Here is a 15,494-nt window from a genome sequence, read left to right on the forward strand (position 1 = left end):
CACATTAGATTAAAGTTGTTCCAATCCATTGGTCCCAGACTATTCCATGATGTCATATGTCAGGAAAAAGAAGGGTCAATCATCATATCGGATCTTTTGTTCATTTCTGGGTGATTAGACACTTTCAGATATTGCTTACCATTGAAATAAATGAACAAATGCTAGGCATGCATATTTATGGTGTAGTCAGTAGGAATAACCATCATAAACTTTCTTAAATGCAAAAGGTGTACATACTATAAAGGCAGAACATGCAATGGCTTTCAACAGAGGGAGCCTAGCTGTGGTTGCACAATCCTTTTTTCTACTTAAGGCCCCATGTGGTACAGAGTGGTAAGGCAGCAGAAATGCAGTCCTAAGCTCTTGCTCATGACCTGAAGGTTGTGGGTTTCATTTCCACGTGGTTCATGTAGCCAGTTCAAGGTCGACTCAGCCTTCCATTCTTCCAAAGTCAGTAAAATGAGTACCCAGTTTGCTGGGAGGGAAAAGATGACTGGGGAAGGCAATGGCAAATCACCTTGCAAAAACAGTCTGCCAAGAAAACATCACAATGTGATGTCACCCTAGGAGTAAGTCATGACTCGATGCCTGCACCAGGGGACTTTACCTACTTAGTAGAAATACCATATACAGAACCTTCCTCTAAAGAGGAACTGCATTGTTAACAAACAAAGGGGTAGTTTAAAAAGCATGTAACAGAAAACAATGGCCCATAATGTCCTGCGTGGCAAAACTGGACTCCATAATGGGGGCCCATTTAAGTTTTACCTGAGGTCCCATCTCTTCTATATACATTACATTTGAAGTGTATGGGCAGCTTAAGTCAACTTCCTGACAACTCATAAATCCTAACTTGCAAGACACGCAGGAAGAAAAAAAAATGTTGAAAGGGCCATTGACAGTGAAAGAGATTTCTATCCTTTTTTGTTAGTTTCACTTTTTTTTTTTTAGGCGGAAATTTTTGTGGTACTTTTTGCTTCTTGAGCCAAAGATAAAAGTGGATATAAACAGAATGGGAAGTATAATGAAGAGACATCTAGTTCTCTTTGACTCAATAAATTGCATCAAAAATTACCAAAAAAAAACAAAAACTTGAAATATGAACAAAACTTGAACATGAAATACCAGATTGCAAAAACCATTAAACAAAAATCAATCCTGTCAAATAAAAATCAAAGAATCCACAATGTAAATTAGTCTGAATTGAATTCATTTAATTTCACACAATGAATAACATATGAATAGGATTATTTTTTTTTGTTTTTCGTTTTAGTTAAGTGCTCTATACTGCTAACCTGATTTGGTAGCGAAAAAACTGAGCTTTCTTTTAGAAAAAAAAAAAGTTTAAAAACCAACATCTAGGATCATGACGTAGCATGACAAGAAAGCATGCCTGATGTACCTATGCATCATATAACAGCAATTTCATATTCATTTTGTTTTGTTGTTTTTTTTTTCCTTTTTTGCTTTTAAATGTACAAAAATGCTTCATGAATAAAAACTGTTACAAAAAGAACATTTCAAACAATGTACAAGTTTCTTCTTGCCTCTATATTCAATAAAATACAAATACAATTTTTTTTTGCTCTAAAATATGTTTACATACAATCAAAGTAGAACATGCAAGTACACTTTAAAAAAGGCTTTTAAAAACCACTTATGAATACAAACTAAAAATTAGCCAGCACGACTTGTAAAACAATTTTGTGCCCCGTTCTTTTTTTTTTTTCCTTAAATATATACATATATAACATTTCATGTGCATTACTTAAGAAATAGCTTAGAAAAACAAAAAGAGCAACGTGGGACTGAAACTTAACACCCCCGACGTTGATAAATTGGCAGCTCATTCACGTATCGATATAACATCTTCCTTTTTCCATGTAGTGTAAATATAGACATATATGGGAATTCTTAAACTAAGGAGGGGCGGAGATGTGCTTTTGAATTGAACTGGGAATTGCATTTTATTTAAATGGGTAAAACTTGGGATCAATAGACTGCTGAGACTGAGTTAAGCTACCGATGGCAAAAATTAGAAAAAAAAACAAAAACTAAATATTTGATTACACCAAAATTAAAATTTAGAATTTTTCGTTCAGGGACATGCAACATTACAATGAAAAAGATCTGCACTGAATACGTATGTAGCAAAACTCAAGAGCCCATTTTGTCACAACGTGAGATGTAGATGCTAAATATATGAGCTGTACAGTTGAGAACATCCTCTTCTTGATATCATGGTTATCCAGCCAGTTAATTGATCGCAATCCTAAATTTTCCATTTCTATTAAGCAAAACCCTAAATGCAATAACACTGTTTGAACCTATTTAACTCATTAGCATGCTTATTATATACAGTTAGCAAAAAAAACATTCCTTAGACTCTGCAATGGGTTACCGGCATATATTAAAAACTCTGAAGCAAAAATGTGTGAAAAAGTCTACATGCTAACACAGGTCGGTAAAAAAAAAAACATCTAAAAAAAGTTACATCCTAAAAGAAAAGCTATATGAGCAATTATGGGGCCTCTGTAGTGCATATGTAGTAACCAAAATTGGCCCTGAAGAAAATTAAAAGTTACATGGATGATTTAAAGTTGGTGGAATCAAATTTTTGAATATCTAAATAGTCAATCTTGCACCTGAGATCGAGAAGCCACCTGCATCACAAGTGGAAACATCTATTTTCTCAAAAATATTCACTATGGAACTGGTCATGCCATGATTTATTAAATACTAGATAATCTCTGTGGCCCTGAGGGCTCCTGTACATTATTGTTGTTTATGGCTTTCAAGATGGCCCAAGAAAGTATATCACCGTCTGTAAGGAATCCAAGATGTAAGTGAAGTGGATCATTCCTTGATACTTCAATGAAGAAGTCTTCAGATGTCAAGTAACGATCTCACTCCTGATTGATATTATGACTCAACAATTATAGATGGATTATATTTCTATTATAGACAAGTGTTTTCAGTTCATCTATTGTTTCACCACATCTTCAAAACTATAAATCTGGCAGTATTTTCGGCTTAGCGCAAAAAAAAAAAAAAATAAAAAAAAAAAAAAATAATCGAATTCTGTAAATTCTTTTGAAATTTCTAAATTCTAGAATTCTATATTTATAAGCACTAGACTGATTTCAATAGTTGAATTATGGGTAATCTATAAATAGGTCTGAATGAAACCACGACAAAAAGAAAAAAAAATTAAATTAAGTGCAATGGTTTTATTTTTAACGGATGCAAGAATCATAAAACTTTGTTTATAGAACAAACTAGTGGTTCTAAGAGTCTACTTTGGAAAAACGGTTTAGAATAAAGTAGTTTGTGGTTGACCAGGCATGCTGGGACTCCACAAAAGTTGCAGAGCCATAGGTTTATTACTAACTGTACAGTGTTCAACCGTAGGTGTCTGCTTCCATCTATTCCAGATTGAATTCCATCATATTTGGGTTAAGAGTCATAATCTGGATGATTGTTCTTGTTTTGGTGTTTTTGTCTTCTTGGGCCTTAAAAATCACTTGCTACGTTTCAGATTTGAACTTTAAATTAATAGCCAACGGACCAATAGACAGACTTTAAGTCACAGATAGTTTGCAATCATGCAGACTGAAAAATGGTATAATTACATTATGTACAACAGAAAAAAAAACTTTATTAAGGCAACCACAGTTGGGGTTTCTCCTTCCCAATGTGGCTTAAAGAGTGAACAATTGCAGTTATGATATCCTATAGTTTTGAGATAAGAACACTTGCTCCACTGTAACAACTATCAATAGGTCTATTATTCTAATAGCTGCCAAGTTATACAGCCTTTTGCGGTAATTGCTTAAAATAAAAAAAATGTACTACTTTTTTTTCACGTTAAGTTGGCAATACACTGCACCTGTTGGGTAGGACACTTCCATGCTTTGTTAAGGTGCAATAAAGGGGTAACTAATAAGTGGGGGTTCTGCAGTCTCCAAAAAGTATGTAGGAAAGTAAAGTTATTGAATGACCAGGTATCTTCAAAAAGATTGTATATAACAGAGCAGCCTTTCAGGTGTATTAAACTACATCCAGGTTTGAGAGAAAAAGGAAAATAAACAACATTTCCTGTGGTGCTTAGCCAGTCTCAAGTCATTACAGGCTCATTAAAATATGCCGTAGTGAACTCACCCTTAAGTAATAAAAGGGTGGAGCCATGGCAGGGAACTGTACCTACAGATATAGTGTAGATAACCATGGTAAAGATAAAAATTAGACATTCATTTGCTAAATTACACTATGGTGTTGAGAATATGTGGGACTTTACCATTTTACCCCCCAAAATTTTTTACCATTCTGTTGGCATTTCCCCCTACTCCCATCCGCACCTTTCCATGTATACTGGCCACATCTTCTATTAGAGATCTCTTGTATTGAAAGAGAAATTTTTCCGAACCTTCTGTTTGATTCCAGAATGGGGATAAGTATATCACTACCCTGAAAATAAAAAGGTATATAATCTGAATAGCCAAGACAGTCTCTCCTCTTCACACTTACAAAGTCTAGTGCCATGAGATTTGCACATTACCTGTAGTACAAAGCAATGATTTGTAAAGTTTGTTAAGTTGGGTGGGGATGGGGGTAAGGGGCAAAACCAAAAAATTTGCTGCAGCCATTTGAGGGGGGTTCTACCCTTTACATCAATTGTCAAGCCTGATTATCAATTTAAACATAAGTCTGTAGTGATCTCAGGGGTTATTTTCCGATTCCCCTCGCTTCTTTCTGTGCCTTTTTGTCTTCACCACCTCCTCATCTATCAATTTCCTCTTTCCGTTTCTTGGCACTCGAGAATTTTGAGTTTCTCTTGCCATGTGTATGACTGCTTCAATGGTGTCCATGACTGTGTCTTGTTTGTTCCCCACTGGTTCCTGTGAATGTAACTTTTGACCTCGCTTGTTGGGGAGGTCCACACATTTCTCCAGAACAGGCATTTGGTCTCTAGAGTCCTCATCAAACAAGACTGGTTGCTTTCTTGGGCGACCTCTTCTCTTCTTCACAAAGTTATTGCCTGTCTTGGATTGTCTCTGTAATCTCTTGGCCTTTAGGATTTTGTTCACATGATCCATATTCTTTTTGGTGGATAAAATTTTGTTGTAGTTGCACATTTTCCTCACTTCGCCCTGAATCACTTCAATCTCACTTCTCTTGCAACGATTTCGGAGTGAGGCATTGGCTGTAAAGACAAAAAACAAAGAGATAGATATTACATTATGAGTAGGATCAACAAAACTAAAATTAACGATTGCATTTTAAGGGACACTCTAGGGCAAAACGGATAGTGTATTAGGCTTATTGCAAGGCCTAAGGGGCAGAGCGTGTTATAGGGATTATTTCTTTGGTGTTACGCACCAACTAGTGATGAGTGAGCATGCTCGCTAAGGGCAATTACTCGAGCGAGCATTGCCCTTAGCAAGTACCTGCCCGCTCGAGAGAAAAGGTTCAGCTTCCGGCGGCAGGCAGGGAGCGGCAAAGGAGAGCAGGGAGGAATGGAGGGCTCCCGCCTGCTCACTGCCGCAACTCACCTGTCACCCGCGCCGGCACCCGAACCTTCTCTGCCGAGCGGGGAGATACTCGCTAAGGACAATGCTCGATCGAGCAATTGTCCTTAGCGAGTATGCTCGCTCATCTCTAGCACCAACCCTTCAGTTTTCTTTACTGAAACTATCAAAAAGTATCAACTTTACCTAGTTTGTATAATTATTTTTCAAAATGAAACTACAATAACCTTGACTAGTGATCTTATGCTGGGCTTACATAGGCGGACCGGATTCCATATGTAGGAGGCAGACAGCAGATTCGGCTAGGAGTCCGGCCAGCAAGCCTCCTGATTTTCCTGTACTGCGTATGATTGTGGCACCTAGTTGTTGGTCAGGTGTTGTAGTCCCCCCCCCCCCCCTCACCCCCAATATTTGCATTTCCCACACCATCACTTAGCAATGATGTGGGTGCCTGCGGCCAATACGCAATGTTAATTGTGTATGGCCTGCGGGTCGGACGGCCTCTATTGACTTCATTGGAGGTTGTCCATGTGGAGTCTCCAGCAAAATGGAGCATGCTGTGATTTTTCCTCCGATCCCAGAATACGCAACTCATATCCGTGAGTGTGAGCGATAAACCCATTTTACATGTTTTACAATGCCAGCATTCTACCATCAATTACGCAATTGGAATCCGTCCATGTGAGCCCGGCCTTAAACTATGTATGTTAGGCTGAAAGAAGACAATGTCCATCTAGTTTAGCCTGTTTCCACCCCCCTTGTTATATTCGACCCTTTAGCAACGTATCCACATAAATGGCAGAAAAGCGGGAAAGTCTGTGGCATGTGTCAGGAGTGGCGATGAGCGAACTTGTCAAACGTTCTGTTTGGTCCACATTAGTTGGAACTGAACTGGAAGTTCACCAGTAGCCTTAAAGCTAGTGGATATCAGCAGTGAAATATTTTATAATTACTTCTATAAACAGCAGCAGAGAGAACAAATTGAGCCACAATGAAATTTTTATGGTAACGCTTTGCACATAACTGCCACAAAGTCAGAATTTCAATTATATAACTTGAGTTAAAGCAACTGTCCACTTTAGACAATCCCTTTTTATTAGGATGGTTCTCCGTAAAGTTGATTACAGTATATCCATCTGCCAAGAACTCCCAGCCATCAGCTGTGGGGGATTCTGGCAGCCAAATGTTGATTTCGCCTGCAGTGCTACCAGAGGCAAAATATAAAAATTACGCAGTTGCTATTGTAATCAATGGGATATATAGGTACTCCAGAGGGAAACCACTATGGAGAATCAATACACAGTGTAGAACAGTGTCCAGAGTGGGCAGACCTTCCTGTATAAAAGTTCAGACTCCCTAATAGGGTACTTGAAAGTTAGTTTTGTAAACTGGAAAACACCTTTAATACTTCTACTTCGCAACAGAGAAAACCACTTCTAGAATATGGCCAACTTGGCCATCGGCTGCTCAGTCCTATAACCTGCACCATTAGCACATAACAGATTTAGTGAAGGGAAAGCAGCAGCTTTGAAGGAAATGCAGTATTACATAGTGGACAATCACATGTCAGATTAGTTCTGTGTGGGTGCCAAGCAAGGGATCCATCCCTGTGGAACATCATATGCCGGGCATATGGGCAGGAACAGATTTCATACGGAAAGAACCTTTAAATCCACTAAGAGAAAAATACCAATATTCCAGACTGGGCTTCAATGAACAGTAAGAGCTTTATCGCTGACAGCAATGGATTAAAAGCAAAGTACTTTAAAGACCCTTAGACATATTTCACTGAGGACTACACATTTTTAAAGTACTTGCTGTCCTTAATAAAACACTTATTGACCCCAAACTGGAGTGCAGACCTTTTTCTCTTATGGATATTCCTCAATTGCTTCCTGTTGCCATGTATACTAGGAGGAAATTAATTTTTACAAGCAAGGTGAGCGAGACACTGATGCATGTTGTCTTTAAATCCTACGTTTTATTTGTAATACCATCCCTGGCCACTGGGTATGCAGTTAAGCATGAGAAATAGGTAATGAGCAGTTCATATACATACAGTAAAATATTCTACTGTATTCCATACGGCAAAAATATTTAAAGCAGAAATTAACTTTTTGCTTGAAGTGTACCATAAAAAAATTCCATTTACTTTAATAAAATGGAATATTGAAATTTCCTATTCATGTCTAAGGATCCTTAATAGGTTTTGGGCTCCTTGCAGTGCAATATACAGCTGAGAGCTCTGAAAGTTTAGGGACTCCATGCCATACAAACAAATGCAAAAAAGATTGAGTCCCAGCTGTTGTAAAGTAAATAAAGTCATTGAATGACTGGTTTAGCGCATTAGAAAATATACTTTCCATATGCTAAACCCAAACTACCGGCGTCCGTGCGTTACAACCACTGCGTCCACTTACATATTCAAAGTTGAAAGCAAAGTTTGGTCTTACTTAGTAAAAACTCATTATGCAGTTTATCAGTTTGTTTCGCCTTAGGGCATTCTGAAGGAAAAAATATTCTGAACAACATCTGGGCTCAGACTGCAGATTTCATTTCAGTGAAGACATTTTCAAAGAGATCTTCATTAATTACAGGAAACTCACAGTGCAGTCCAATTTACCCATTAACAGTTTCTTGTATATTTCACCAAATTATCCCGACATCTGGACTGCAGATAAACCCAAAATTTTAATTTGCAGTCTTTACAGGATTATTTTTTTCTCCAATTCACCGCATGAATTTCACAGATTTTGACTATTCAGAAGACATATTGATATAAATAAAAAGACAACCAATGCCATATCTAAAAAAAAAAATAATTATTCTTAACTTGCCCCTCCATTTATCATTATGGTGTCCTGGTTGATTAATTTAGTTAAATGATCATAAAGTGACCACACTGTTACAGGCTTGGAAAAGCATAGCTGTATTCTATCAGCTCCATACCTCGCCACAGGTTGTATATGGTATTGCAATGCAATCCTATTCTCTTTACTGTGGCTGAGCTGCAACAGCACACAACTCAGAATTGTGAAGTCATTTCTGGAAGAAAATAGCCATATTTTTCCAGCTCCCATACAATCACCTTAACTGTCCATGGTTTGGATATAACACAAAAATCCATCAGGACTCTAGAGAACTGAGCTTGAAGCACAATACATTCCTATGGTGCTGAAAGTTTGGTTCCGTACAACAGTGGGGTCCAGGTTGTACATGTATAATCTCGACAGTGAAAATATGAATACATCCATTAGAAGGAATACAAGGTTATGGCAACTATGGTGTAGGTGAAGCTTGTGGCTAAATCTCTCAACATGGATTCTAAAGACAAACACAAAATCTATTTAATCATATGAATCCCTCAGGGAGCCACTTTATATAATTCATATCAAATTCTTAAGGCTATTAATGCTGATATTCTACTTGCAACACCCTGCATGACCACGTGGTGCGCTGTTAATTTAGAATAGATCTATGACACTCAGACATGCATGGTACAACACTTGGTAGTGCCACATAGTTGTAAAAAGTCATAAAAAGTAAAAGGTCCTTTAAAACAAACTAATGGGGGTACCTTATTGACTGCCTAAATAGGCCCTGCACTTTTACCAAATTTGTCCTTATGCACCAATATAACTAAAAATGTTACTTTACCTAATATGACATTTCTGTGCTGAAAAATCACTTGATTGTTGGCTACTAGTGGTCTCCTTTCCTTCTAATTTGCTTTAGCCTCTCAAAGACCAGACACCTTTTAAAGATTTTATCCAAGTGGTGGTTTTACTGCCCTATTTTTTTCTTCAGCTATCAAAATTATTTTTATTTAATTTATTTTTCCGTGACATATAGAACTTTTTTTTAAAGATCTTTTTCCTCTGACTTAAGAGCAGTCTTAAAAAGATTAAAATAGACAAATCACCAGGTCCTGGTGGCATACAACCGTGGATTTTAAGGGAATTAAGTAATGTGATAAACAGACCCTTGTTTCTTGTAAATACAGACTCTATATTGATTGGGTCTGTTTCACTGGATTGGCATACAGTGCCATTGAGTGCTATGTAGCCTGCAAGAGAGAAGGCAAACACACAGACATGATGCTACTGCAGCTTATAGCAAGTGATTTACTGTCTTACAACTACTGAAATCACATCTACACTGCTGAGTACTGCTGTGTAAGGTCTTACATTCCATAATGCTGTTACCTATCAGGGCTTGCTGCAGAGAGAGGGAAAGATATCCTGCTCTCCTGTGTGTGGAATGTATAGAGACATAGTGTTAGTCTCCACCACCTGCTCAGGGAAGACTGAAAATTAGATGAAGCCTGCAGGAGGTAAAACTGGTTGAAAATGCAGTCATAATTGCCAAAAAGTGTAATTTCTCATGTACACACAAGGCAGCTTGTTCTGCAAAGTTAGCTGAAAGGATGGGTACGCTTTAAATACTAGCATGTAAGCATACTTTGACACAAATTCCCCTCCCCCTCAAAGAAGAAGAAAAATAAAATCACTTCTGTGACTCATACTAACCTGACTCCTTGGATAATGAGAAGAAAGTTAAAAGGGGATTTGGAGGCACGGATGCAGATTCTGCTGCTGGCTTCCTTTTGGTCATATTGTTGGAAGAAGTAGTTTCATTTTTATTATGCTGAGACAGCTGATCAGCTTTCTGATGAGCACTTGTTAAACCTAAAAAAGATTAAAGAATGAAAAAAAAAATCACTATCGTTATAATATGAACAAGAACTTTTTTCTCTAGACAACAATATTTGAATAACCAGTCATGCAAAAAAATCTAAGAGGCAATGGAGACATCTATCCATTTGTTAAAAAAAACAATCCAACGATAGAGGGAGAAAGACAATGCTTTTTGAGAGGTTTAGAAGACCCTGCCCACAAATTATAATAAGCTTTAAAATAATTGTGCAAATAATAAATGATCTTTGATTTGTGTAGTAACTCATTTGCATTCCAAATCTCCCAGAGGAGCATTGCATGTCCTATGTCTCTGAGGCCCATTTGGTACTCTCCACAAGGAGAAATAGTACTCCTCTTAACCCACATCATAGACCTCTCACCCAGGCAACCAGAAACCAACTGTATACTGATGAGGGACAAGAATCCTGAAACAGCTGCCCATACATGGGCATCTTTGCCTGATGGAGAAGACTTTGGGTTGTCTTCTATTCTTAATCATGTTGCAAGGTCTCTTAGAAGGTTTGACATTAACTTTTGGGAGAGCTACCTTCCAATAGCTGGTGCTGTAGAGGCAATGTGCCATCTCATTTGCATGCAAAATTCACCAGAGGGCACTGAACGGCCTATGAATCTTTGTTAGGCCTACTTGGTGCTATCCACAAAGAGAAACAGTAATCCTCCCAACACAGCTATTGGCAGCAACAGAACACTATTCTAGTAGCAATTATCAAAAGTGAGACCAACCCAAATCTAGAACAAATTTGTTTGAGATTCGAAACCAGTATTTCTCTACTCCAGTCCTCAGGACCACCCAACAGGTCATATTTTCAGGATTTCCTCAGTACTGCACAGGTGATGTAATTATTGTCAGTGCCTCAGACATTGCCACGTGTTCTTACTATAGGATATCCTGTTGGGGGGTCCTGAGGACTAGATAGTTGCGAAACACTGTTCTAGATCAACATTTTCTAAAGAAATTTTGGTTGTCTCAAAGTGGTTGACCTATATATTCCACACTCTCAACAGTCCAAACACTCTATCTAAAGCCCCATTTACACGCAACGATTATCACTCAAAATTCGTTCAAAGGATCGCTTTTGAGCGATAACCGTTGCATGTAAATGCTTCCATCTTTCACTCTTCGGCTGAACAATGATTTTTAGGTGAGCATAAAATTCATCATTCAGCCAGAGAGATAGCAGGGACCGCATGCTATGTTCTCCATGGGAGCAGTTGATTACATTATATTAAGCTGACAGCCCACGGCAGCCTGTGAGAAGGCAATGCCGCTGAGTGCAAAGTCTAGACCACATGCTGGGATTTTCAAACAGCTGCTGGAGGCTCATTTACATGCAAATGAAGCCGATTAAGTGCTAATGGGCATTAGTGCTCATTAGTACTTTGAAAGATTGACTGTTCTAGCGATCATTTTGCATAATCGTTTGAAAGATTGTCTTTGCATGTAAATGAGCCTTAAGTTTCCAGGTGGTTCAAGTTTGCCCCAAGATAACCTACAGGTGGCTTCATACTCAAAAAGAACTCAGTAAAAATGCTCCATAAAATTATTCAGTTTGTGCGTTATATTCTGCATCTATCATAAATTGGTGATTGGGGTCCGTTAATCGTTCTTCCTACTATTTTAGCTGAGAACGGACACACTCTGCTAATAATTTCAACTAGCCAGTGAAATGAGGCTCCCGGCCTCAAATGACGTATAGATGTGATTATCCAACTGTTTACAGATGGGAATACATGGTAACCCTTCACATAAAAAGCCATTGGAACACCACTTCACATATTAAATCAGCATAAAACCCACTATAATGTCTCCATGGTATAAATTATAATGATTCCATGCTAACGTAGCTTTTAGGAGACATCCAAAACGCAACTACTCCACATCCATAATTCGAAGCTCAATGTTTACATAGCAAGACATAAAATTCTTCTCTCCCATGAGTCCCTTCAGCTTTGATAGATTAGCTATTCAAAACAGATATTAAGGGCTAGTTACTTGTTACCATGGATATATGGGATGAAGGTTAAACTACTCAGAAAGGAGAATCCCCGACAGGTTGTGGCTTCTAACAGCCGTACTATTGACTGGATGAGATGTTAGAGGTCAAAGAGCTCTTTGCAGTCCCTGGAGGGTGAGATTATATCAGAGACAAAGAAAGATCACTTTACATCATTAGCAGGGTTATCTACAAGCAGTGAGAACGTGGGATTATAATATTATATATATACATACATACATACATACATACATGCACACACACATATATACACACACCCCTTTTATGCACAAGGTCCAGTATACAAAAGTACACATGAATTTTGATGATCCCCTATGACATGGTAACTGGATTTGCGAGTCCAACAGTCACCAACCTGTGATGCATGGCACCAGGGGCAGACTGCAGGGTCAACTTATTTCAAGCTCCCTGGATCTTGCACTCATGTAAGACGGAACCCAAATCGCACCCTGCATGGCATAGCACACCACAACACACTTCACTGCCACTGCTAACAGTTTCTGTATATAACTTAAGGTTTTGAGATAACCTCTTTAATCTAGTAGGCTATTCACAGGCATACAAATATGCACATATTTTAAAGACATAGCATGCACTACTTTCATCTATTTTGCAGATGGAAAATGCCTAGTTAAGTCCATGGAGAGTTCAAAATGGCTGCCTCATGTACACTAGGTCAGCTTACTGCCTGAAAGTATCCAAATTTCTGATCATTATTACCATTACGCTGTTGTGAAACAGGCCTTAAAAAGTTGTCAATACACCTTTAAAAGCTGTCGACCTAATGCTTGTTCAGCCAATGATTATTTGCCCCAGCTAGCAGCACTTAAATGCTGAGTTTGGCCAAGCATTCATGTTTCTTCAATGGACATAAAGCTACTTTCAGACAGCTCTGGCCACAGTTTATCTTCAAGGGGAAACAAGAGGATTGGGCATTGAAATTCAACATGCCCAAAATACTTCCCCCTCCTTTCCACTTGTCATAATTTGGGCAAATGTTGGAAAGCCCCCATACATATCCAACAGTCAACCATTCCTGCTGAAGTCAATGGGACCAGCTGACTTACCCCTAATGTGCATGGGGGCTTTAAGTGTTTTAAAGTGGTTAAGAATAGCACCAATAGTAGGTCAATGAGGAGGTCCTGATACAAATGAGGATCACTGTAATAGTCTCTATCCTAAATCTAAAAAATGAATTCTGGTATCAAATGTCATTAGACAATTCCTTTCCCTTTCAGAATGTAGCTGCCATGACAAACTCCCAGGGAAAGCTGTGTATGGCCAGATGGTACACGGCAAACATGTGGCATCCATGGCAGCTCTTTGTTATGGCTCATAGGAGGAGAAGTACTGGATGGTGGAACCCAACTCTGTGGTGTGCACATGCCCTAATAGGACATATGGACAACAGCCATTTTTTCCTAAAGCAACCCCTTAACCAATTATGTAAAACTGCCCACATAGGCTTTAAAATATAATTGAATTACCTGTAATATAACTGGCTTAAATATAGAAGTATAGGCATCATAAAAGGCGCTTAAATACATTCGTTTACACATTACAGCATTACACTAATTTTCAACTTTTATCCTCATTATCCGTTCTAAAAATTCCACATGGATGACTTCCTCAGTCGGACTGGAATCCTGAACCCCAATATAACATAGCAGAGCTAAGCACTTAGTAGACCTTTTGGATTTATAAGACTAAAGGTGGCAGAGTAGCCATCATGTCCTCAGGATTGCCAGATTACTAGGTTGTAACGGTCTGAAAAGGGTTGTGGCAAAATGGCAACCCCTGTTCATCTCTTTTATTAGGGCATATGAACATCAGAGTGGGTTCTTCCATTGAGGACCCAGAGAGGAAAGCTGCTTCGTAAGCATGGCTCCCGCTCTGGTGGACCTTCTGCCATTATGGTAGTACAGGATGGCCAAGGATATGAATGGTTGTCTTGTAATACTAAATCTCCTCTGCAGGAAAAAATGTGCCTCTGGCCATGGCTTTTCCCCAGCAAAATTACCGATTTTGCACAAGTGCAGAATGAGTGACCTAGGGCAATTAGTGGTTTGCCCTGGGCCCACATTCTGGGAGGGATTGTATATATTGGCACAACCCCTAATCATGATTGCCCATTTCACTCTAAGATTGCCTTTACTTTTCATGTTCACCCTTCAAAACGACATCGAAAGATAAGTATATGGATAATAGAGGAAGCTGTTTTTAGGAAAAGATTGACTCAACAAAACTGTTGGAACAGAGAGGCAATATAAATGGCCATTGCTGAAAGTCTCGATTATTCATTTCATCACCATTAATCTTGTAGAAACCAGATGATGGATTCTGGTAATAATGCCTGTCACCATAAAGTGCAGACACTATGAGGTTTTATTTTAGGCTGTCATACATTCCTTTGACACAACATGTTTAAAAAGTACAGTGTGTAGGGAACCTTTCAATGCATCAGACGCCAAGAGAGACATTTAATCACAACTCAACGTGAGCGTATTATAGGGTTTCATATAAAGTAATGCACAAACGACCTTGTCCTCCTAGGAAACCGTTCTGAGAACCATTGTATTTTCAAAAATAAACATAACCCAAAATAAAAAGTTTTAAAAGGTACATTTACACAGAGCAATTACCGCCCAAATTATTGCTGGAAACTGTGAATTTGGGCAATGATCATCCTCTGTACACGTGGCTGCTGAAAGGGCACAGAGCGAGAAGTCACTCGCCTGTCCGAGTCGCTTGACTTTTAATAGAAGTAAAAGCCAAGTGACTCTTGGGCCATGTAAACCGGAGCCGCTCAAACTGAGTAACTCCTGTTTATAGTGAATGGAGGAGGATGGCCCAAATGATACCTAGCAGCTCCACCTTCACTTACTTGGACTATCACTCCTGTGTAAAGCATAGGAGTGTTAAGGCCCTTTTACACGCAGCGATTATCGCTCACAAATTTGTTCAAATGGCCGAAAATGAGCGGTAATTATTACATGTAAATGTGAGCATTGTGCACTTCTTGTTTTGAACAATGGATTTCAGTTCACTTAAAAATCCATCTTTCAGCCGCTGAAAGACTGAGCAAATACATTCCATTTGAATATATTTTGCTCATCTTGCAACAGACTAAAGGATGTTCTCACTAGCTGCGAGGAGAACAATGCAATCTGCCAGCAGCAGGGAGGAGAACAATGGAATGCATTGTCAGCTGTTTGCACAGCTGGGAGTGTGTT

General features: G+C 38.7%; 1 protein-coding gene across 3 annotated transcripts in view; it reads right to left on the reverse strand.

Moving 5' to 3' along the window:
- Positions 1-1,193: 1,193 nt before the first annotated feature.
- SETBP1 (SET binding protein 1) overlaps positions 1,194-15,494 on the reverse strand; it is a 174,370-nt gene continuing 160,069 nt past the window's right edge. For all 3 annotated transcript variants that reach the window (XM_066602621.1, XM_066602619.1, XM_066602620.1), the window contains 2 exons: positions 10,058-10,216; positions 1,194-5,203 (listed from right to left, as the gene is read on the reverse strand). In XM_066602621.1, coding sequence (XP_066458718.1) covers positions 4,719-5,203; positions 10,058-10,216 — 644 coding nt within the window. In that variant the 3' untranslated portion in view covers positions 1,194-4,718. The remainder of the gene's footprint in view (positions 5,204-10,057; positions 10,217-15,494) is intronic.

Source organism: Eleutherodactylus coqui, chromosome 5 (genome assembly GCF_035609145.1).
Source record: "Eleutherodactylus coqui strain aEleCoq1 chromosome 5, aEleCoq1.hap1, whole genome shotgun sequence".
In the NCBI taxonomy this organism is placed as follows: domain Eukaryota; kingdom Metazoa; phylum Chordata; class Amphibia; order Anura; family Eleutherodactylidae; genus Eleutherodactylus; species Eleutherodactylus coqui.